Below are 26523 nucleotides of genomic sequence, written 5' to 3' on the forward strand. Positions count from 1 at the left end.
TGTTCTGCCTCTTCATATGGTGTTAGTTACCTGGTGTGTTCACTTGGTGAAAATTCACACAAGGGTATTCTTATGACTTTTTACTTTTCTGTATGTATCTCATACTTTTAAAAAAAGTTTACCTTAAAAATTATTACTGGTAACAGAAACAGAATCTCTTCATTTTGTTGCACTTTGCAACATCTATTATTTCCAATATTCTTTACTACGGCCAATGGTAATTCTTGAAAGGGCTCTTCTAGTCACCACGTAGGAATCACATTTGTGATAATTATTACTCATTAAAGTCCTTACTCATTAAAAGTATTTTTTATTACATGCTTTTTGAGAGAGAGAATGCGCGTGTGCACGCAAATGGGGGGGAGGGGAAGTGAGGGTAGAGGGAGAGAAGGAGAATCTTAAGCAGGTTCCACACATAGCAGGGAGCCCAATGTGGGGCTTGACCTCAAGACCCTGAGATCATGACCTGAGCCAAAATCAAGAGTCAGACACTTAACTGACTGAGCCGCCTAGGCGCCCCTAAAAATATTTTTTATTAACTTTTCAGAAAGATGTTTTCTTGTGCAAGTAATGCAAGAGATTTTTAAATTTTTTGTAATGAACTTGTTGAAGACCTCAGTTCTAAAATAAAAGTATGGGGTATATGTATATAAGAAAATAAAATAAGACACCAAAGACATGGCTAAAACATGTAGGGATTTTAGAGATAATTTAGGTCAATTCTCTTATTTTACAAAAACAGGTAAAGTGACTTACCCAAGGTCACAAATATAAGTGGTAATAGGTGATATTAGTACTCAGCTCTCCAGAATGAGAGTTTATTATTCTTACCTCTACTCCTGCCCATTTAATCGCTGGTACTAGGAACAAAAATTTTACTACACAAAGGGTTTTCCTATAGGATGTCTTTGAAGTTAGATTTAGTGAATTCAATACATATAATAACTATCTAAACTGAGCATCTGCAGAAGTATTCTTCATGAAAACAGCTTTTAAGACACAGTGCTTCACGAAATAAGTCAATCAGAGAAAGACATGTATCATATGACCTCACTGATATGAGGAATTCTTAATCTCAGGAAACAAACTGAGAGTTGCTAGAGTGGTGGGTGGTGGGAGGGATGGAGTGGCTGGGTGATAGATATTGGGGAGGGTATGTACTATGGTGAGCGCTGTGAATTGTGTAAGACTGCTGAATCACAGATCTGTACCTCTGAAAACAAGTAATACATTATATGTTAATAAAAAAAAAGAAGAAGAAGATAGCAGGAGGGGAAGAATGAAGGGGGGGAAATCGGAGGGGGAGATGAACCATGAGAGACAATGGACTCTGAAAAACAAACTGAGGGTTCTAGAGGGGAGGGGGGTGGGAGGATGGGTTAGCCTGGTGATGGGTATTAAGGAGGGCACGTTCTGCATGGAGCACTGGGTGTTATACACAAACAATGAATCATGGATCACTGCATCAAAAACTAATGATGTAATGTATGGTGATTAACATAACAATAAAAAATTTTTTAAAAAAAGAGTGCTTCACACTTACATGAAGATCATTTCACAATATATACAACTATCAAATTAGTATGATGTGCACTGGAAACTAATGTTATAGGTCAATTAAATATCTCAATAAAAATGTGTTAGGTAGACCCTCAAAAAAAATTGAGCAAAATCTGCATTGATTCTAGAACATAACTTTAAAACAAGTTATCAACACACTGAAGAAACACAAATTCCCAACGTGGAACAAAAGAAAAGATCTTCCAGATTCACTGGATGATTTTTTGCTCTGCTTTGTTTCTATTTCCAGTTAGCCCTAGTTGGACACTTTTTTCACTAAATTCAAAACACAGGTAGTACTTCTAGTCAAACATGTTTCTCTGTGTATTTTGTAATAGTTTATCATCTATCCCTAACTTGGCCTGTGAGTCCCGTGTCTTCTCAGATCTTCTCAGTGAGGGCTGTGTTACATATTTTCATAATATGGAAATCATATCCTATTTAATTATTCAGTTAAAATATATTCCATCTTTACATTCCAATAGAGTAAACCTGGTTTGTCTTGAGTAATATTTTTTCCTCTAAATAATACCAATATAAGCCTATATTTGATAAAGCTAGTTAAAACAAAACAAAAAAACTTTAGAGACTTTTTTGCTAACCAGTATGTCACTGAGTTAGTAAGTCATTAATTGCCACTTGCTTGGGTTATTTGTACCCCATTGTTTTAGAGAACCTAGGGAGAGATGAAGACACTTCAAAGTTTGATAACTAGGCCATAATCAGAAATGCAGATTGAACATCTGATCCCAGGTCTGTCTCAAATTAACACTCTATAGAGAACAAGAGTCGTCCCATTACCTCTGAATATTTACTGCTGTTGGTACTTTAATTTATCAAAGAAATGAGTTTATTAAAGACAGTGAGGCATCAGAAAAGACACAAAGATAGAGATACAGAGACAGGGATAGAGGAGAGAAGAGAGCGAAGTAGCGAGAACTTCCCCTTGAAAATCTCCAGTAAAAACTATTAATACACTTACAGAAAAGAATCAGGAAGAACAGAGAATAAAGATGGCATAAGAGATTTTCGCCCTGTGTTTTACCTCTGGAGAAGGCTTATTGTCTTGAAGAACATGAACATGAGGGTGAGGCGGTGGGGGGGGAGGGGGGAGGGGGAGGCCAGGAGAGGAAAGAAACAACTGCAAGCTGCCATGCTGAGCTTATAAACAATCACCAAAAGGGGCTTTGGGAGCTCACCAGCTGCAAAGGTTTTGTATTAGGCTGTGGCTCCACTGGGAGGATGGGCACCCCTAAATAATGATGTCAAAAGAGTTTTTACATGCCCAGGAAGCTATTCCAAGCAAACAAAAATCTACAGTTGTCCCTAATGGAGGTTAAGACCTTGGGGGATTAGAGATAGAGAGTATAGATGGCTATTATCTAAATAAACGTATTGTTCCTAGCGCAACAAAAGAATATATTCCTAAAAAAGAATATGTAATATTTTCACTGTGAAGCTCCAAACAAAACAACAACAACAAAATGAAACGAACACTCACTCTTTCCATATACCAACAAAAACGTCAGAAGTTTCATTTTGAAAGTTACATGGCAAAGTGAATTTAAGAATAAAAAAGTAATTACAGAATAACTTCCCAGGGCATTTCATTCATAGAGTACTTTTGCATCCCACTTCAATGCTTTTGCATCACAGAGGCAGTAATTCATAATGACTGGCTCAACATAATTTTGAGGAAGCAGAATTCTGATGGTGCTGCTGCGAAGTTCTCACTGGCCTCTTCTCTTGCTAGCGTTCCACCCATTATACCTCAGTAAATGCAACATTTTTGTGGTCATTTGACCAAAAGAATATTTTTTTTTTTGCAAGAGACATGAAAAGATTAAAGGGAGGCATCCTCAATTCATAGACCAAAATATCACCTAACAACATCTGGTCCTAAGAAACAATGAAAAAGTACGGTTTTTTTTCCCAGCCGTATTTACAATTCTCAAAGCAAGTTGCAATGGCATCTTCTGCCTATTTCTAGTTATTACAGATAATGTATTTGTTTTCTTCTTTGTAGTTTACTAAGTTTGTGCCACTTGATGCAAAGAGCTTTCCTGATTAGTACTTGCTGATTATATGATGTTAGCTAACAGGTACCTTTCCAAATGAAAGGGTCAATATTACGTAGGAAGTACTATGGAAAATCACCTTAAAATATAAACTGTGTCTGCAGACACAATAAAGACACAATAAAGTTCAAAAAGGGATAAATTTAAAACAGTTCACTTAACGATTTAAGGTCATAAGGAATCACAACCTAACTAAGGGTCACCAGTGAAATGGGGTATGTCAAAAGCACAGGGATAAATGGTCAGACAAATCACAAGAAAAAAAATGTGATACTACGTTTTTTCTACTATAACGATCTTCAAATTTTTTATATTGAGACCCAACAGTTCTAGCAGAATCTCTTCTCAGTTAAATGAAGAAAAAATTAACATAAACCCTAACCCTACCCCTAACACACACAGATTAAAAAGAGAGAACATACACAGATCTTATAAAATATATAATGTGCCAGAGTACTATTTATCTGTGTTTTTAAGGAAGTCAACATGGTTGTTAGTTTTGTCTGTTTTCACAGGCTTGTTTAACAATTATATTGCACAGCTGTCCAAAATAGTTCAGAGGTTTTAAAAGAACCAAGCTGGAAAACCTTGTGGGCAGGCAGGAAATCAGACAAGCTCCCTAAACATAGCTCCTTTATCTGAGCATGGAGATAAAGAAGCAAAACTATACTTGGTGATCCTATCTGGTTGAGATAGAAAACAAGAATGGGATTAAAAAAAAAAAAAAATTTTTTTTAAAGAGCTGGATAGATATACCATGTTCTTCCTTATAGTTGAGAACAGAAAGGTCACATAAAGTAAAACTTTACACTTATAGCTATGGTGTAGAGAGGCACAATCATGACAACTTAGAAATAAACGGCTCCTTTGGTGCTTATAAAAAATTCATTGGTCCCTATAAAAAGCCAAACCAATATACGAATAACTAAACCGATGATGAATAACTAAAACAGTATTAGAAGGAAAGAAAACAATTTCACAAACTTTGATATAAGAATTTCAGAAAATGTTAAAGTTCACTGGAGGAATACTTCTTATTTAGTGTGATTAGTAAAAATAAGGGTGCCTGGGTGGCTAAGGTGGTCAAGTGTCTGCCTTCGGCTCAGGTCCCTGTCCTCCCTGCTCATGCTTCTCTCACTATCTCTTCTATAACAAATAAATAAAATCTTTTTTTTTTAAGTTTAGTAAAAATAAGTCAATGATGCAAAGCAGTATTAATCACAAACTTTTCAGGGTTTGCTTTTGTTCAAAGGAGGTATTCTCTCAAGATGTAGTTTTACAGATAAGACAACCAGATAATAAAGAATCAATCTGCAAAAACTCCTTAAGATTGCCTGTTTATATACATCCAGATTTCAAAGCATTGAATTTTGAAGAGTAGTGTGTCCAGGCTAGCCTCGCCATATGAGTCAGTGACATCTAGTGGCAACTCCGTTGAACAGTACATGTTTGGTACTCTGGTCTCCTGTAACTACAAATGAATGGGACCCAGCACATGTTAGGCACTCAAACACTACGGCCTAAATCAGCTACTCTACCATTAATACTTTAGCTAATATCCCAATTTCACCATTCCTACTGAACCTCCTCCTTCCTTTCCCACCATTTCCAGGCCTTCATTCTCCCTGTTTTCCCAGTCTACAAGTTCCCCTCCACACCTGCTCGCTTGTCTCATTCTCTATGGACTCTTTGGTCAGTCTATATTTTTCTCACCTACTTTTTCTTTCACTGTACACATTTTTTAAAGATTATATTTATTTATTTGAGAGAGAGAGAACACGAGCCGGGCAGGGAGGAGCTGAGCGAGAGGGAGAAGCAGGCTCCCCACTGAGCAGGTAGCTCGACCTGGGGCTCGATCCCAGGACCCCGGGATTCTCAGATGCTTAACTGACTGAGCCACCCAGGGGCGCTCACTGTACACATTTTATCGATCTCCACCCTATTCCTTTTGTAAAATCCATTTTCTGTGGAATTTTCTGAGTCTGGCAATATTAAATCATGAAACTAAGCCAAATGCATCAACCATAATTCATCTGGGAACTCTGGGAAATTACTTAATTCATCTCCAGTTGACTTGACCATCTATCAAGTCAAACTGATAGATGATTATTTACCAAAAGCAATCATGTCACATCTTCTTTGCCCTTATTCAAACCCCTCTCCCCAAACTCCATCTCTCTCATCCTCTAATAAGCTCACTTCCTAGAAAACATGGAAACCACTGAATGTAAGTAACCTCAACTTCGCAACTCTGCATTCAAAGCAGACACTTTATTTAGAACACCCTCATTTTCTCTCCCTCAAAGGAAGACATATACAGGCTCCTTGTCAAGTGCTAGCCCTTAGTCTTTTGTCCCATTTTTATTGTTATCTGTAAGATTTGGTTACATCAATGATTATATCTCTCTTGAATCTTCAAAATTCCCCTCTGTATTTGCCTCCTTCCCTACAACCTATGAACATGCCCACCCCATCCAAACATCATCTTTCTTTGACCTGTTGCAATCTATTTTCTTTCTCTTCATCAAAAAATAAGCCAAAAGAATAATCTCCGGTGACTTTCTTCATTTCTTTGGTATCTGTTCACAACCCAACCAAAACTCCACTGGCTCCAGGGAAAGGTGAGAGAACCTACCTACAGAAGTCCAGCTGGCTAATCACAACCAGCTGCTGAGCCAGGGCTAATGCTGTGTGCAGAGTCCTAATCAGTGCTGGTTAGCAGGCGTCGGTTTTATTATTTAACATAACTCAAGGTTTCTTTACTTTTGGTATAAAATCAAAAATCACTGAATCAGAGAACATTTTTAACTAAGAAAGAAATCTACTCAATACTGGAAAGTACAAAAAAAAAAAAAGTGATACTTATCCAAAACGGAGCATATAAGCACCTGAAAGGTACATCTAGTAAAGTGACATGGCATAGCATCTCAAGTAGCCCTGAAATGTTGACTTAATTATAGTAACCACGAGCAGTGCTTTCTGAACAGCTCTGATTCTGAAATGAACATTCTTTGTATTTGATGATACTAATTCAGCCTTTTTTGTGGTCGATGCTATAAATGTTACGGAAATTATGTACTGCCCATGTTCATTACCTAAATTTCACATAATAATAGGTTTGTTAAATTAATTTTTCCCTAAAATAGATAAAACAATTATTCTTTATTAAGGATTAATCACTTGCCAAAATTAATTGTCTAAAACAACCTCATTTCAATTACACACTAGCCTCAGATCTGGTGTTTTCAACTTTTTATTTTTTCAAACTTAACTACACTTTAAATTTTTAAATAACAGAAACCCATTGCAGGTAGTCTCTGGGTTTATAAGTGGTCTGCACCCTTTTAGTTCATTGGTAGCTTCTGAGTACTTGGAGTGTTTTGTTCCAGAGAATAATGTTATAAATAGTGGATGCTATAAATTTGAGGATGTCATCCAAGGTCTATTTAACTCAGTTAAATAGTACTAATCAGTACCAGCTAACCCAACCTTAAATCTAGGCCCTTGGAATGGAAGGGTGGGGAAAAGGAAGTTAAGTTTTTATCACTCCTTCCAGGCACAGAATTTGCCGTAATCAAGTATTTGAAATGGGCAAGTGTACCTTTGGCATAATTCCTACATCCTTCCCTGATACAAACTTTTCTCCCACACCCTGCTGTTATTTCTACCAGTTTCAAGGTCTTCTGCCCTCTTCCGTCATGCCATACATACCATCTTGATCTACCTTCATTTCCCCAAATGCCCCAGATTTCAAAATGTACTTCCTTCCCTCTACCAACCTCTGATCTCACCAGGCAACAATGCAACCTGATTCAAAGGAATGGGTAAAAAAGACAAGTCTAAACCTTTTAAAAGATAATTTTACAAAACAGTAAATAACAAAAAGGGGAAAGAGTACCGTTATGGTATGGAAAACTAGCAGTCACTACTTTAATCAAGTGATCAAAGCTAACATCTCTAGTAATGGGATAAATCGAAATTGACCACCACCCCAGAGGATACAACAAGGACACAGCATCTCTTCTGTGATAGCACCAAAAATGTACAACCTGAATCTAACAGTGAAGAAAAACATGAGACAACCCCAAATTGAGGGATGTTCTACAAAATAACTGGTATGTAATCTCCAAAAGCATCAAGACTATAAAAGTAAAGACTGTGGAGCCATTCCAGGCTAAATGAGGCTAAAGACAACCTAAGAATGCAACGCAAGATCTCAGATTAGAATTTTTCAATAAAAAAACATTATTGAAAGAACTGGCAAAATCTGAAGAGGACCTGATGATTAGATAGTAGTGACTGATGTATCAATGTCAATTTCTTGACTTAATAGTTATACTCTCCTCATATAGGAGGATGTCCTCCTTTTGTAAGAAACATCCACCAAAGTATCCGGGAGTAATGGAGCATCTTAGACTCAAATGGATCAGGAAAGAAAAGCTTCTGAGTTACTCTTACAACTTCTCTGTAAGTTTGAAATTATTTCAAAATATAAATTAAAAATAAATAAAATGTAAAGGTTTTTACACTTGTGTTCCCTATTTGCATTTTGATGTAGCTTTATCTAACAATGAAAGCTCTCAACTAATTGGTTCTAGAAATACATTTCATTCTTTCCTTCATTCTTCACTCAACAAAAACTGAGTCCCTTACTTTATGACAGGCATGGGGAGCACAACAGGAAAAAATGGAAAAAAATCACTGCTTTCATGGAGTTCATATTTGATGGGAGAGAAACAAGTAGAGGGTAGAGTATGTTAAATACTGGTAAATGCCAAGGAGAAAAACACCAAACGGGGAGACGACTGAAGTTTTAGATGAGGTAGCCAAGGACGACATCATTGAGAAGTAACTTTTAAGAAAAACTGAAGAGATGTGAAGAAGCTAGGTGCAGGTATCTGGGGGTGGTGGAGAGGGAAGGTGGGGGAGAGATTTCTTGACAGAGAACAGCAAGGTTTTGAGATGGGAACATGCCTGGCATGCTCCTGGAATAGTCAGGGCATGAAGAACAAGGGGGGAACCAGGAGGAAAAAGTCAGAGGGGTAATGAGGAGCCCATGTCATCTACAGCCTTGTAGATCGCACCAAGGACTCTGGCTTTTACTCTGAGTGAGGTGGGAAGCTACAGGATGTTTCTGAGCAAAGAGTCCAGGTCATCTGACTCAAGTTTTAATGAGATCATGGAGACTATTGCTGGAAAACAGAATAAAGGGGGACAAGGACAGTTTGGATGAGGGTTAACAATCAAATCTAACTTCTCCACAATAGCCAGCCCCATCGTATAAAATACAATAAAGCGGGATGAAAGATTACCAAGTGAACTTGCGTTTGGTCAGCATGCAGGTGAGCGGAACACTGCCAGCACCCGAGGAGCCGTCCACACGTCCCTTCTTGCTCGCATCCTCTTATCCTTCCCCTGGAGTATAAACATTCTTCCGACTTTTATGGTGTTAACTTACCTGGTTTTTACTGTCGTGTTAGCACCTAGCTATGTCTCCCTAAACAATCCAGAATGTTTCCTGCGTCTGAAGTTCAAATGCATCATCTGTACCTTACTTCTTTCACTCATTCTAGGCTTGTGTGATCCATCCGCGTTTAGTGTAGCTTTGTCCAGAATGCCACTGTGTGAACCACAACTTACTTGTCTATTCTCCTGTGCAGGGACATTTCTTCCCAGTTTCGTGTCATTGCAAGCGATGCTACTCTGAACACTCCTACACGGGTCTCCTGGTGAAAATACTCACACACCTCTCTAAGTAGAGTTCAGGTACTGAGTCAGAAGGTATATGTATCCTCAACTTCAATAGATCATGCCAAACTGTCCTGGGTGTTCTATTCATTTTTTGCCAACATCTCCAACCTGTGATATTATCAAGGCTTCTCATTTTTGCCAAAATGGTGTGAGTGTAGAGACTGTCTCATGGTGATTTTTATTTGCAATTCTCTGATTGCTAATGAGGTTACACATTTTTTTACATTTGTCATTCTTTCATCTCTTCTTGTATCTTAGATCCTTCATCTGAGACTGTGACATAGAGTGCGTTCACATTCTGCAAACCACCACCCCCAACCCTCTCCAGAGCTCCTTTCATCTTGCAAAACTGAAACTCTGTGCCCATTAAATAGTAACTCCCCATCTCTCCCTCCCCCAGTTCCTAGCAACCACTACTCTACTTCCTATCTTTATGAATTTGACTACTCTAAGTACTTCATAGAAGTGGGATGGGATCATCCAGTATTTGTCCTCTGAGGCCAATTCTGTGCTATACTCCTTGCCTAACCACCCAAACTTCAGGTACTAAACAACTCGATTCGGGTCACTGATAAGACCACCATCACAGCAGGTGCACCTCACCAAATGGAACCAGCCTTGCCCTTGCCAAAGTACTCAATCAGAACAGAAGGATAGCCGGCCAAGGCCAGACTCTACTCCCATTCAGGTAAGCCCGTTCACTTTACCCGGGCTCCAAGGACTCACTGAATCCCAAATATTAAGTTTAAAGCTGAGGAGTTGACAGAACATCTTCCCTGGCTCCTGAAAATTCAACCAAGGAACAACAGTTTAGAAAGATTTCTCAAATCCCCGGGATCATCTGACAAGTCAGCTATGGCATCAATACGCACCAGTGAAGGGGCTGTCCCGGTTACCTAGCTGTCTGGGCCCAAATTAGACAATGACCATCACCCCAGGACTGTAGTAAGAGGTCTAATGATCTTGCTCTGCTTTGTCCTCAGCCACTTAAACATATGAAGTGATACACTAAGGCAAAGCACAAAGTACTCTGCCTGATAAGGATTTAATGTTAGCTAGAAAGAAACACCAGTTAACCTTAAGACATAATTTTTTCAAAGACAATTATATGAATGTATTTCAAGGAATATAATATATAAGCATTTTAAGAAATGTATGAAATATTTATTTTATTGTTAAAGCCAAAATGTCCAGAATTTTGGGTCTTTCGTCCAGGAATCTTTGTTGACTGAACTCCCGATATTCAAATCCATTATCTCATAAGAGATTACGATGTGGGGCGCCTGGGTGGCTCAGTCGTTAAGCATCTGCCTTCGGCTCAGGTCATGATCCCAGGGTCCTGGGATCAAGCCCCACATCAGGCTCTCTGCTCAGCAGGAGGCTGCTTCTCCCTCACCCACTCCCCCTGCTTGTGTTCTCTATCTAGCTGTCTCTCTCTGTGTCAAATAAATAAATAAAATCTTTAAAAAAAAAAAAAGAGATTACGATGTGGGGTGCCTGGATGGCTCAGTCGGCTCAGGTCATGATCACAGGGTTGTGAGATCAAGCCCTGCATCAGACTCCGCACTGGGCGTGGAACCTGCTGAAGAGTCTCTCTCCCTCTGCTACTTCCTCCCCGCACTCCCAGCGCTTGCCCACACGCATACTCTCTCTCTCTCTCAAGTAAATAAAGAAATCTTTAAAAAACAAAAAAAGAAATTACGATGCTAGGCCAATTTCATAAAGTCAAAATTACAGTTTTTTGTCAGCATACCCAGTAATTGTAAATGAATAAAGCATCTATAGTTCCCCCAAAATTTCTGAAAAAGAAGTTTAATATCTTCACAGTAACTCTTGAGTCTCTGAGAAGTTCTGGCATGTATTTAGTGACTCAACAATGTGAAATGGATAGATTTAAAATATGTTTATTTAAATTAATTTTTCATTCCTAGAGGCAAAAAAATAACCATTTATTCTCAGGCTAGATTGTTGATCATCTGTTCTCAAAATTTTTCATGTCAACAGAAAATACTAAAATAAAATCATAAACAATGAATTTACCATATATTTTTTAATTGCCAAATTTGAGACTCCTATGTAATGATTTGCTCAACCTAACACATCATTTTCCAGAAACAAGGTTTTTAGGGAAAGAAAGATTGTGTCAAAATTATCTTTTTTATATGACTTATGTAAAATCAATGATCCATCCTCTACAGATGGCTATGAAAGCATCCAAAAAAATGTTTCTATGTGACAGAGTGCATCATGCTCCACAAAATGGACTGTTTTCCATACTATTAATAAGACTATTAACAGATTTTCTCTCAAACACTTCTTTTCAAGACTAACAAGTCTTGAAGGGACTTAGGACTTGTCATTTCAGAAAAAAAGTAAGATATGTGAATGGTTAGCACTGACCTGAGCTCACCTGAGAGGCAAATTATGCACAGCAAGGTAAGGACTATTGACACTGCATTTAAAATGTAAATCCCCTAATCTTCCAATATCATTCACTCACTGTTCCAGAAACATTGCTAGAACTAAACCCAGTTTTCCAGACTGGGGCCAAGTATTTTATAGTGAATTTTAATGTTGGCTTATAGATCTGGTATCTGTCATTTACCTTCTTTAGGACCTAAAGACAGACTTAACTGAACAAAAAAATATTTTAACAACTTATGAAAGCAAAAAAAAAAAAATGCTATTTCTAAGTGTAATTACTCAACTATGAAATCAAATCAAATATCAGATTTTCCTACTGAATGAAAAATCATTATCCTTCTATTCTTCATTAAATACTGCCTACTAGCCACATAGAATTATATGGATTATTACTTGCATAAAGAAAAATGATCCAATTTGAAGTTCATTACTGCTGATAATTAATAAAACCAATCACTTAATTTATAAATCATCATTTATTCTACTAAAACTCCTATAAGTTTTAAATAGTAAATAATCAGCCTAGGGCGCCTGGGTGGCTCAGCTGGTTAAGCAACTGCCTTCGGCTTGGGTCATGATCCTGGAGTCCCTGGATCGAGTCCCGCATCGGGCTTCCTGCTTGGCGGGGAGTCTGCTTCTCCCTCTGACCCTCCCCTCTCTCATGTGCGCTCTCTCTCATTCTCTCTCTCTCAAATAAATAAATAAAATCTTTAAAAAAAAATAAAATAAAATAATCAGCCTATCCACTAGCATTTTGTTTCTGGAGATTTTAATCATTGTAACAATCGTACCAATTAAAGTCTTTAAAGTTTATATGCCCAGAATAAATCCCTGGTCATTTTTCATATTGGTAAGCTGTATTTCAGGGAATTTTGCTATCTTCAAAACTGAGTGTTCATAAATTTTATGAATTTTATTAAATGAATGAAAGCTAGTGCTTTCCAGTGAATTACGTGAAAGTTCACCTTCATTATCTAGCTTAAGGCTTGAAGTCAGAGCCCACCTGGGACAAAATATTCTAGCAGTCCCCTCAGGGACATTTGTCTTTGTTCCCATTGGCTAAAAGCATGCCAATTAACAAGAAAAATTTTACAACAGATTTAGAACAAGAAAGAATTCATAGAACAGATGTCCATACCAAAATTCTTCATAGGATACTCAAATTTAAATGAAGACAATTATGGTGATATCAAAAAAGTTTAGTAAATCAATTTGGAAGGTTTCTAGACAAGCTAGACCCACTAACTGCATGCAGATTTATAAAGTAAGTATATCCAAAACTACAGTAATACTTCAGAATAGCATCTGGAGTAGAGGCCGAAGGAGTGTTAAAGGTATCTCCCTAATAATTCTAGAATTTATGTATCCTCTCTCCTTGAGGGTTTAAAATCAATTCCCTTTCAGTTTATGTCCTTTTAGATGTAAATACGGCTCTTGCATTAATGTAAGAAGATCTGGAAAGCTCAGCCTTTCACTACCTTTTCCACTCCATCTAGGTCCTCAGCACACCGTTAAGAGGGGGAGACTTCCCTTGAACACCCTCCCCTCCCTGAGTCACTGTCAGCCTGAGCTCTCCTTTCAATGTGGACTGCTCTGAAGGACAGTTATAAAACTGTAGACTTACACACCCGATTACAAGCCTGTAAATTGTGGTAAAAACCCAACTTTTAAAAAATGAAAACTACGGCATGACCAAAAATTGCCTCTATTTGCAAAATTCCTAACTCGAGATTTCCTCTAACAATATGTTAGATACTATTTTAATAACAGAATGGTTAATTCCTTTTTTAATCTGTTGTCATAAATAAGCAATATTCAGAAAGTAAAAGTGGAAGGAAGGAAGGAAATTAGTCAAAATGCAAATAGTGAATCCTTCTGAGAGAAAAGTACAGCTAAATGTTGAAAATAAGTGCCAGTATGCGCTACACGGCAGCAAAGGTAACCACCTAACACTCCTTCTTGGCCCTCATTCAAGGGCAATTGCAGTTTAAATAATGTATATACTGAGACTATACTTCCCCAAACATGGGGTCTACCTAGTCAGAGAAGCACGCATGTGCACGTTGAGGGAAAAAATGAATGGCTACAGTTTTAAGAAACCCTTTCACTAAAATTTATGCCAACTTAGAATAGAATTACATGTTCATATTAACATTTAAATATAAATCATTAAATCCTGAGCAATGACCTCTAGAAAAGAAGACTGGTTTAAAAATACACTGTAACAAAGAATGGTAATGAAAGAAAAACACCAAAAAAGTCTATATTTAACTGGCTGCCCTGTCACTAGAAAGGTGCCCCATTACTACCATATGTTACTCAAATATGTTATCACACCTACAATTCATCATATGTCTCCCAAGAAATTAATTAGTTCTAACTTTTTCAACTTTGACAAAAACGTCTGCATCAGTCAGATCACTAGCTATTGCAAACATTTCAAAATTCAAAGCTTTCTTCAGCTTGTATTTAACCTTTTAATTACTATTAATGATTTACCAACATTTAGAACAGCATTCATTAGACAGATGTCTAATTCTAGAATTTTAAATAATGTAAAGTCATTTACACACACATTTACTTTTGGTGCACATTTACTAAGTTAATTTTTCAAAACAAAATTAATCGAAGGTCCAAAACCATTTACCATGATTTCACAGCTGCATTTAGGTTAAAGAACGCTTAAAATTTTCATTTTCTCTAAATATCTAAAAAGTCATAAGAAGTTGAGATCAGAGAACTTAGAGTAATAAATATATTCTATAATTATAAAATTTATATAAATTACAAGAAGGATACTTAAAGAGGACATGTTCATTTAAAAGAGATTTAACAAGCTACCATCAGTAAAAAGGAAACAAAAGTGACTAAGCAGAGAATTTTCATAAATAATTTCTTTACCAAACTTTTTTTAAATTTAAGATTTTTTTATTCATTCATTTGAGAAAGAGAGAGAGCAGAGCGTGCGAGAGAACATGAGTGGAGGGGAGGGGCAGAGGGATGAGCAGACTCCCCGCTGAGCAGGGAACTGGATGTGGGGCCCCATTCCAGGACCTGAGTCCAAGGCAGATGCTTAACCAACTGAGCCACTCAGGCGCCCCTTTACCAAACTTTGTAAAAGAGGGGAAAGAAAAGAGTCCTGTTTGATTTGAAATCACCAGCTGAGGCGATCCTCAACCATGCAAACCAGGTTCCATCCCCACTATTTTATTTAAACTACTCTGTGAAGGCTACCAATCACTTCCTAAGCATTCATTCAACAAACATCTGTTAAGCAATGAACGAAACAGACAAAATCCTGCTCTCACAGAGCTTACATTCTAATGGGAATGAAAGGGAAAACAAATGGAGTAAATGAGTGGTAGAAGTAAGTCTAAGTGAATAAGCAGGACTTTAGTGGTGCTAAGTACTAATGTCTCCTGATTCCCTGTTAACCAAACAAAAATCCACCAAACCACAAACAACAAAAGCTCACAGTGGCTTCAGTAAAGCCCTCAGAACACTAGTGGCTTCTCCTTCAGTTATCTAAACTAACAAAACAAGGGATGATCTAAAAATAATCTCCATCTAGGAAGGAATTAGATTTCCATTCCGAAGTTACTGATTGGGTTGAAGGAAGTGTTCGGGTCAGAATGAGGGCAGCCGCTGGAACCTGCTGGAACAGCCAAGCTGCGGGCAGCTTTCACTCCTCTCTCTGCACAGACCCAGGCTCCTGCCTCCTGCAGAGGAAAATGGGACCTGCGGACTACGTCATTGTGGAGCTGGAGAAAAACCTCAGAACTAGCAGAGGTCCTCTAGGGAGCTTTCCTTGACCTCCTCAAGGAGGCGTAAGCACTTCTACCTCTTCACGCCTAGATTCCATAAAAAACAGGAATGATGTTCTTATTTATGTTTGTATTCTCAGAACCTCTCTGAAGTCTGGCCCAGGAGTTTAACTGGATTTTCATTGATAAAAGCACTGTTTTAGAAAGATTATTCTGTAATACACTGTATGTTAACTAAATTGAACTTAAATAAAATATTAAAAAAGATTATTCTGATACAATAAAAGAAAAATTCGAAGTCTGAGGTTTATAACTGCTGTGAAATCATTTGTATTAGGTATAAGTGCACTGCTCTCTCCTGGGGCGCAAGGGAGAGTACCCATTCGTATTCGAATATCTATTAGGGTCTTACTATGTGGAAGGTTATATTAGAGGACATGAAAATGTAAATGACTGACATGGCTCTGTACCATCACAGAGGGTTTTTCCAGGGGGGGAAACCCATAATAAAAAAAAAAATAAATAATAATTTTAGGCAGAAAGTTCTACGATGGAAATTTACAGGGTTGATTTACGTTGACATTCTATTGCTTTCATTAGACACTCAAAGGCTTCAGACTACTCTACATAGGACATATTGTAAGGGAAAGACGGGACCTTAGGTAGGTATTGCAGGAATACAGGTAAAGGGATTGGAAGTTCAATTCAAATCAATTATCTTTTAAGAAATATCACAATGCCTCATGTGCCATGAGGTGAGCATGAATAAAATCCCATCTTAGTCCCGAAGAAATTGAGGTTTTTTTTGTTTTTTTTTTTTAAAGATTTATTTATTTGACAGAGAGAGGGAGAGAGGGAACACAAGCAGGGGGAGTGGAAGAGGGAGAAGCAGGCTTCCTGCTGAGCAGGGAGCCCGATGCGGGGCTCAATCCCAGGACCCTGGGATCATGACATGAACTGAAGGCAGAGCTTAATGACTGAGCCACTCAGGTGCCCCAGGAGCTTGAGTTCTAATGACAGAAAGACGTGTACATAGATCATCCTGACAAGACAACGCAAGAGGTCTATGGAGTCACAGAGAAGAGCAGTGAGCTGACCTAAAAGGAGTTAGGAAGTTTCCTAAATGGAAGAAAAAAAAAAGCCTACAACAGTAAGAATAAAATGCAAATAACTTACATATTTTGAAGAAAGAATTACTAAGACAAGATAATAGCATGTGCAGAGGAGACTAAAGGAAGAGGAAGATAGAAACATTTCCAGCCTAGCGAGCTGAAGAAACTTGGTGATCTGTCAGTAAAGGAAAGCTGAAGGGGAATCAGAGTTAACAAAAAAGAAGTCGGGCTCAGTCTTGAAGATCCGAATTCATGAAGACACGGGGATATCCGCGGAAACTTTCAACTAGGGGCGCCTGAGTGGCTAGGCTGGTTAAGCAGCTGACTCTTGGTTTCGGCTCAGGTCATGATCCCTGGGTCCTGAAATCGAGCCCCACATGGGGCTCCCTGCTCGGTGCGGAACCTGCTTCTCCCTCTGCCTCTGCTCTTCTCCACGCTCGCGTGCTCTCTCTCTCTCAAATAAATAAGTAAAATCTTTTAAAAAAATAAATATTCAACTAGAACATGAAAAAGAGTTTCTTTCATTCACTAGTAACAAATACTAGGGATTCGCTAACACACAGCTAACCTATCACACAGGTGAGAGAGCAGAACTAAGAGTTTGCAGAGAGGTCAGAAGAGGCTGGAGAAGAGAGTAAGGATGGGGTATAGTAACATTCGGTGGGTATCAAAAGAAAATGTGTCCGTGAAAGAGCGTTCTGACACAGGGATGAACCAAGAAGGTCAGATGCCAAGGAAGCCAAGAGAGATGGGTGTCCAATAAGGAATGGGTAGTAAACAGTATTACATGATACAGACTCTTAGAAGGCCAAACAGTAAAGGCCACTGAATATGGTAAACAGAGGTAATGACTAGCTGTAGAGAAGAGTTTTATCATGCGTAAGTCCTAGTTAGTCACAATGAGGAGCATAAAGACTAATATATGAACCATATTCTTGTAACATAAATTTGTTATCTTATAAACATACCTAATACTTATTAGAAGAACTGAATATGTAACCAAATTTTTAAAATTATGTAAGAGTAACAGTAACAATTTCTGGTAATAGATAACTTTTATTTATTTTTTTTTTAAAGATTTTATTTATTTATTTGAGAGAGAGAATGAGAGAGAGAGAGCATGAGAGGGGGGAGGGTCAGAGGGAGAAGCAGGCTCCCTGCCGAGCAGGGAGCCCGATGCGGGACTCGATCCCGGGACTCCAGGATCATGACCTGAGCCGAAGGCAGTCGCTTAACCAACTGAGCCACCCAGGCGCCCTAGATAACTTTTAAAATAATTTGTTTTCCTAAGAAAAAAATTTCCAAGTTAAAAAATACTCAAATATGTTTTTTTTAAAAAATTCTTGTCATTTAGAGATAAATGGAGCATAGGTATGACACAATGTGACATCTGAGATTTGCTTCCATATAATCCAAGAGGTAAAAGAGTAAGTGGATATACAGTTGGCCATGAGTTGAAAATTTCTGAAGCTGGTATATTATTACATGGGTGTTGATTATGCTGTTCTCTCTACTTTTGTACATGTTTGAAATTTCCTAATAAAACATCTTATTACCTAAGAGAAAACAAAAATAAATATCTGTATTTATCCTAACTCTACAGTAAATCATGCTTACAAGGATCTGAAATTAACCTCAAACTGTCAAAAGGAATGAAAACAGTAGAATTTCTACAAACTGAACTTACAAAACATAAATACAAAAAAAAAAAAAAAAACAGCATAAACGAATTCTAGAAGCTAGCTTTGGTTTCATGACAATTTTAAATTATAAAATGCCATGGACTAAAATCTTACAATCAAATCATGAAATATAAATGCTAGGTTTTTCCCAAGAAAGTGACATACATATATGTATCTCATCATAACATAAGGTAATTAAATTACTTAAGGCAAAGGTCTCTGGCAGTCTTGCACAGGACAGAGGGAGGAGCTTAGATCTGTTACAGCTGACACCGGCTGGAAGCTGTTAATTCTCATATATTCTTCCTCATTTCCGTTACCAGATGTCTTTTCACCTAAATAATTCCAATTCATTCTGCAGGTCCCCATGTTACTCATTTCAGGAGTCTGACCCCAACTCCACACACTAGGAGAAAATGTCATTCCCTATCTTCCCACAGAACCCTATCTTCATCACATAAACTGTTCACTGTAGCACCATGAAGGGCTATGTCTTCTTAAAAATCTTATGGAGATAAAAATCACATATCACAGAAATCACCATTTTCAAGTGTACAATCTGTGGGTTTCAGGTTATTCACAAGGCTGTGTACCCATCACCACTGTCTTAATTCCAGAACTTCTCATCACGCCAGAAAGAAATGCTGAGCCCATCAGCAGTCCCTCCCCAGCCCCTCCTCCTCTTGGCCCCTGGCAACCACTACCCTGCTCTCTACCTATGGATTTGCCTATTCCACACATTTCATATAAATGGAATCATACAATACGTGACCGTTGTGTCTGACTTCTTCCACTTAGCATAATGTTTTCAAGGTACATCCATTTTGGAGCATGTATCAGTATTTCATTCCTTTTCTGGAGGAGTGATATTCCATTTTCTAAATTACACCATATTTTGTTTTTCCATACAACAGTTATTGGACATTTGGGTGATTTTCACTTTGGGGCTATTATGAATAATGCTACTATGAACATTCATATGCAAGTTTTATGGAAACACAGGATTTCAATTCTCTTGGGTCTATTTCTCTAGGTGTGGAACTGCTGGGTCATATGGTAACTCTGTGTTTAAGTTTTTTAGGAACTGCCGAACTGCCTTCCAAAGCAGCTTCACTGTGTTACAATTCCAGCAGCCTATGTGAGGGCCCCCCTGTCTCTGTGACCTCACCAACGCTTCCTATGATCTCTTTGATTACAGCCATCTTAGAGGGTATGAAGTGATATCTCATGTCATTGTGATTTCCATTTCTCTGATGGCTAATGTTGAGCATTTTTCATGTATTATTGGTCCTTTGTGTATCTTCTCTGGAGAAATGTCAATTCGGATTCTTCACCATTTTTTATTTCTCTTTTATTGTCGTCTTTTATAGTTGAGTTATAAAAATTCTGTGATATGTTCTGGGTACTACACCTTTATTAGATATCTGTTACAGATATTTTCTCCCATTCTGTGGGTCATCTTTTCACTTTCTTTATAGTGTCCTCTGACCCAGAAAAGTTTTTAATTTTGATGAAGTCCAATTTATCAGCTTTTCATTTCAAAAGCTTGTGCTTTTGATGTCAAATCTAAAAAACTATTACCCAATCGAAGGTCACAAAGATTTACCCATTTTCTCCTAACAGATTTACAGTTTTAGTTCTCACGTTTAAGTCCCCTTTGAGTTACTTTTTATACATAATGTGAGGTAGGGGTTCAAATTCATTCTGTTGCATGTGGAAATCCAGTTGTCCCAGTACCATTTGTTGAAGACTATTCTTCCCCACTGACTAATCTTGCCACCCTTGTCAAACATCAACTGACCACAGATGTATGGGTTTTTCTGGACTCTCAATTTTCTTCCATCACCTATAGGTCTATATACTCCACGTCTTTTATTCCCTGCATGAAATGTGGGAAGCACTCAACAAAGGTTTTATAGTTAAAGAAATAATGAAAGGATGAAAGTTTTGAGCCAACCAATACCTCAGAGAGCATTATCCTATCCCATCATTTAAAAAGCAAAAAACCGAGACCTAAAAGAAGTCAATTGATGAACTCAAAGGAAAGAACAAGAGACTGAGATAGGTCCAGAATTCACCTCTCCTAACTTCTGGTGCAGGGCTCTTTCCATAATGTCATATGGCTTCTCAAGTAAATCAAGTTGCTTTCACATCTGGCAATGTGCATGTGAAAACCGCATGTACATGAGAGACCAGCATGTATGAGAAGACTTAATCAAAGGGGAACCTTCCTAAGTGTAACTCACCAAACAGCCTTACAACCAAACTGGGCCAGAAAATAATATACCACTGAATATAATGTTTCCCTCCAGCCAACTGTCCTCTTACTGTATTTTCAGCTCAAGAACACAGCTAGTCTGTCCTGAGACAGACACTTTCAGTCCTGAAATTATTCTAAATGGAAGAAAACCATCTGTGCCACAGTAAAGATGATAAAGCGATCAGGTGCCTAGTTCCATTACCCTCCTCTCTTCATTTCCCACCAACATCGTGACCCTTCACACACTACTAAGTGTTGTGAACAAGGCAGAAATCGACAATCAACATTTATTGTAAAGATTTATTTTTATTTATTTTATCAACCATCTACATTAATCTAACTTTGCTTGACCGACCAGAAATTTATCTGCCTGCTTCCAAAAACCAGAGAAATTTAAGAGCAGAGAGCAGAAACATAAAGGGAAACAAATGAACAGCTAGCGAGAAGACCAGTTTTCTAAAAGATATATGGGGAGGAAAAGAAGATACATGACCACGTAAAACTTAGGGGAAAAGGGAAGAGGCGAAGCATTCGAGCTTAATGGCTGCAGCTACATGTCCATGTGAGGGAACCGCTGTCGGTACAGATGCTCCACACATAGTACATCTAAGACAGCTTCTTATAGTCGAGGACATAGTCCAACTTCAGTGAAATGACACCCTCTTCCCCGAACCTCTCCATGAGCCCCCCAAGCACAGCTAGCTGCTCCTTCCAGAGTGTACCCTCCCCTCCTGCACACCTGCATTACTCTACAAGGAGAGTGTACAAGCATCAGGGCTGGCCAATCTGCTAAAAAACAAACCAACCTGAGTATGATTAGAACAACGCTGCAGTTGTTGGCCATCTCTGCTAATAAGGCCTTTCTCGGTTCCTAGCCAAAAGCCCAATGGGAGGTCCCAGTAAGAGACTTAAGGGACCAACAAGCAGCAGGTCTATGTGGTGATGGACAAGGGAGCTGGGGAATGGTCTCTAGAGAACCAGGTAAAGGAATTCTTGAGGGCAAGATATTGTATGTTCATCACAAAGAGGTCTGGGTAAAACGGAAGAATACAGTGACTGGGAAAGGCTGGTCTGGAGGTGAAGGTAAAAGCTTTGGAGTCTGGAAGTCCTGATTTTAAGATGTGCCTCCACTGTAACCTCTTTAGAAAGGTCACTTGGTCTCTGTGTCTTTTTCAAGTCCTCTTTTGTGAAATGTGAATGAGAATGTGGATCTCACTGTAAGGATCAAATGGTAGATGTCGTGTCGATCGAGGGCCCAGTCCAGATCCCCACACACTAGCAGGTAACGGGCCTCTTGCTGTGTTCATTCTTTCCCACCCAGCAACAGGCTGGGTTCTGGGGGCAGAGTCAAAAAACCCTCTTCCCTAAAAATATTTCCTGCAACAGATGTCAATGTTTGAGGTTTTACCATAAGGAAATTCTGTTTGGATTTTCAAGAGCCCCAATTAAATGTAAAATAATCTGCCATTAAGTGTGTCTGTTCATCTCTCAGAAATAACCTGTCAAGGCCCAAAAGTACTGGGGTCTCCCCTGATCGTGATAAAACAGGGCAAGGCCTATGGAGGGTGACCCCAAATGAGGAGGTTGAAGGAATAAGAAAAAAAAAGCAGTAAAAGAGTCCCAGAGACAAAGTTTTTCTAGTATTTATCCTATTATGCTCAGTCTCATCTAACTGTACCACTACATCCATTGTTAGAAAACTCATAAATTCACCAGTAAACCAAGACAACCAATTTAAGGTTATTTTTACATTACAAAATAGAAACCCCTGCCATAGATCCAGACCCACAGATTTTCCCCCTTTCTTTAATGGGCTCCACTTTCACAGGCTCCGTTCCTTTTTTGATGTCAATTTACTGCCCTCTTCCCTTTGTTTGTATCACTGCTGCAATATTATGTTGTATAAAATCATAACTCTGAGTTTATATAAGTAATAAAGTTAGGGGCGCCTGGGTGGCTCAGTCGTTAAGTGTCTGCCTTCGGCTCAGGTCATGATCCTGGGGTCCTGGGATCGAGCCCCGCATCGGGCTCCTTCCTCGGCAGGAAGCCTGCTTCTCCCTCTCCCGCTCCCCCTGCTTGTGTTCCCTCTCGCTGTGTCTCTCTCTGTCAAATAAATAAATAAAATCTTAAAAAAAAAAAAGTAATAATAAAGTTAATCTTGGGCACACATCATTTTTCTTCTGAATGAAAATGTGTCACTTGATAATTATTTTATGTTAATATTCATTACATATCACATCGATCTAAGTTTTCTTTACTTTCTCTCAAGTTTGACTTCTGTGGCTCCAGAAGCATATTTGTCTGCCAATTACAACTAAAATGGTATCTATTATTAAGAGTTGTGATTTTTATTATTAAAACAAAAAAGAAGGGTGCCTGGGTGGCTCAGTTGGTTAAGCGACTGCCTTTGGCTCAGGTCATGATCCTGGAGTCCCAGGATCGAGTCCTGCATCAGGCTCCCTGCTCAGCAGGGAGTCTGCTTCTCCCTCTGACCCTCCCCCTTCTCATGTGCTCTCTCTCTCTCTCTCTCTCTCAAATAAATAAATAAAATCTTTAAAACAAAAACAAAAAAAACAAAAAAGAAAAGTCCCAAACTGCATTTTAATGATGTGCTTTTGACCACTATCGCCAAAGAAACGCTGAGCCCTGGGATCAACTGTCTGCCGTTTCCCCAAACTGTCAACTGTGTGCTGAGTCACTGTGTGAATTTGACAAAATCTTAGTACAGATGGCATGATAACTATGCCACCCAAATTATTAATACAATTGACGTAAGACAAAAACCATCACAGTCTCTCTAGTTTTATATCTGTTATTAAGGAGAAACCACTACCACTCTTCCCCAAGTTCCAACCCAAATTCTCAGTCACTCACCCGCCCTCCATCTTACGAATCCTGTGCTTCCTCTCCGCCTGTGGGCTCCACCAAAGGGGACTCTATAAAGTAAATGTGGAGACAATTATTGCCAAAAGTGAAAGAATTAGAGAGTCTTAATAGTTCTAGAAAGGCTCATAAATTAAGTCCTCGATTCATTTAGAGAGGAGAAAGTCAAAACCCAAACGCTAGTGAGTAGGAACAGATGATACTCCAATTTTAAAATATCAGAACAAGTCTAATGTTTGAAATACAACTTTTCAAAATCCAGCAAAACAGAACTAGTAGTATTTGTGGAGAAAGATCTCCAAGGCACTTCTGTTTTCCTGGACTAACAGAAAAACTCAACCTATCAATGAAACCAGAGAAAAGAAAAGAAAGATTTGAATAAAAACAAATTAAGAAGTACATTTTAAAGGTCACAGACATGTACAGAATATTAAAGTTCTCTTTTCTTCTACTGTGAGCATAGTTGGGCTCCATCTCTAAGCCGGACAATAGCATCTACCTTCTCCTCCCCTGTGGATAGAGCACAGTGGCATCTCCCGCCCTTCTCCCTTCTTAATTAATATATTATTACACATTATTAATAATAATATTATTACACATTAATATTATATTAATATTATCACACATTCCCCATCAATGAAGAGCAAAATCACCAGATCATTTCGAATTTTCCTCCATTACCCCATATGTAAAATTTATACCAAGTCAAAATAATGATAATAGGAGGTTAAATAAACACAACACTTGTTATGTTAGAGGCTCAGTGCTAAATGCTTTCCATAAATTACTTAATTGGCACAACCACTGTATAAGACAGTGTTACGGATGGAAAGTTTATGTCCCCCTCACCACCACCACCAAAGTCATATATGGAAGCCCTAACTCCCCACCTGATGGTGTTTGGAGATGGGCCCTTTGGTAGGTAATTATATTTAGATGAGGTAGTAAGGGGAGACCCGCATGATAGGATCAGCATCCTTATAAAGGAATATACCAGAGAGCTTGTTCTGTCTTTCTCCACCACGTGACGATACAACAAGGAGGTGCTGCCCACGAGCCAAGAAGACAGTCCTCACCAGAACCCAATCATGCTGGCACCCCGTGTTCAGATTCCCCACTCTTTAGAACTGTGAGAAAAAGCTCTCTGCTTTTTAAGCTGCTCGGTCTCTGGTATTTTGTAATGGCAGCCCAAGCTCACGAATTCCCCATTTTACAGATGAGACAATTATGGCTTAGACAGGCTTAAATAACTTCTCTACAGTGGACTCTTATTACAGCAGCAGAGCCAGGATTTAAACCTGGTTTTTAACCAACACCACTCCACTGATGTCTCTAATACCCTCTACTGAGGGTCTAATATGTATCACCAACTGTGCTTAGTGTAAGAGATCAAAATAAGGTCCCCTTAAGGAACTCACGCGTCTAATCATACATTATAGATAAACATACAGATTGCCAAGGTTTCCTTGAGGTTTGATACTGAAGAAATATTTACTGCAATAAACAGAAAAACCATCAAACAATGATACATCGTGGTAAGTGTTACATGAGTGGGTCACATAAAGCAACACAGGTCTGCAGGAGAAAGCAGTTAACTCTGGGGGTGATTAAGACGATGACTGTGAGATACAGAGAGTATGAAAAAGGTTCTAAAAGAAATAAATGAAACACAGTCAGAACAGGGCATGATTAATTACTTTTGGAGGGAATTTACCAGGGATTAGGAGCAGAAGTAACACATAAGCTGTCTCTTCAAAGATGAATAGACTCTCATTACTGGAATAACATGATTCCAGATTGAATAGACTGTATGGAAAAAGCACAGAGTTTGAAAATGTGACTGGCTACTCTTTCTGATCCTGTATTCAACACTGTAGCTTACGGTATAAAATATCTTCACAGGTACCCTGTTGTCGCATCTCCTCGTTTTTCAAACCACCCTACACAAAGCATAAAAGTCATCATCCTAAAACACAGATCGGATTGACATCCCGTTCAGAAACATTCCATAGTCCTACTCGGCCCACAAGATGCTATTTAAATTCCTGAGACTAGAATGTTCGACCTCTCACAATCTGTGCCTGTTTTTCCTTTCCTTCCCCATTCACCTTGAGTCATGATTCCTCTCTGCTGAAGCTCCACCAGACTATGTACTGCTCCCCCACAGGGCCTGTGGAAATGTCTCCATCTGGACTCGGGCCCAGCTTCCAGACCCATGCCAAAGACCTCCCGTGGAAGCATAACTTTGCCTACGATCTCATTTACGAGACCGGCCTCACGTTAGTTACATTCCTGCGTGTCTGTCTCCAGGAAAGACTGTAGTAGCTGCTTGAAGGATGGCCCAGACCCTACAGGCAAAGATCTTAAAAAAAAAACAAAACACGGCAGATCTTTGAGCGTCTGCATCAGGGTACTAGAAAGAGGCCGATCGTTACAATGCAGTGTGATAAGAGCGATAATAGACAAATACAGGGCGCATGTGAGAGAATCACCTAACTCAGCCTGCAGAGAAGATGACAAACAGATTCTTAAAAGGTGAATATGAAGAAGACATAGGTAAAACAGGCACAGATATGAAATAGCGCCATGTGTGAGAAGGACCGGAAGAAATTCAATGTTGCTAGAATGTGAAACACGGAGCCAGAAATGGCAAAGTAAAAACCTAAAGAGATGAAGGGCTTTATATAGTGTGCTAACGAACATTATGCTGTGGGTCAGCAGCTCAGAATTACCAAGTCCAAGTTTGTGCTGTGTCAACACTAACTTTAAGCTATACCAGAAACATTTTAGAGTAATTAGGTAGTATCTTCACATGTCACAAATCAAACAGATTTATTTTAATATTTATTTATTTGAGACAGACAGAGAGAAAGAGCACAAGCAAGGGGGAGGAGCAGAGGGAGAGGGAGAACCCACAAGCAGACTCCCCACAGAGCAGGGAGCCCGACACGGGGCTCAATCCCAGGAAGGCAGATGCTTAACGCACTGAGCCACCCAGGCACCCCTATC

The 26523-nt window shown here is 38.8% G+C and overlaps 1 protein-coding gene across 4 annotated transcripts in view; it reads right to left on the reverse strand.

The window, feature by feature from the left end:
* The window catches only part of AKT3 (AKT serine/threonine kinase 3), a 311247-nt gene that overhangs the window by 225402 nt on the left and 59322 nt on the right, over window positions 1–26523 (reverse strand). For 2 of the 4 annotated variants that reach the window (XM_035010956.1, XM_035010959.1), the window contains exon 2: window positions 23506–23567. The exons of the other annotated variants lie outside the window; for them this stretch is intronic. In XM_035010956.1, the coding sequence (XP_034866847.1) occupies window positions 23506–23567 (62 nt within the window). The remainder of the gene's footprint in view (window positions 1–23505; window positions 23568–26523) is intronic. 4 annotated transcript variants of the gene reach the window in all.

This window comes from Mirounga leonina, unplaced genomic scaffold (assembly GCF_011800145.1).
Source record: "Mirounga leonina isolate KUSES-001 unplaced genomic scaffold, KU_Mleo_1.0 Mir_154, whole genome shotgun sequence".
Taxonomy (NCBI): Eukaryota; Metazoa; Chordata; class Mammalia; order Carnivora; family Phocidae; genus Mirounga; species Mirounga leonina.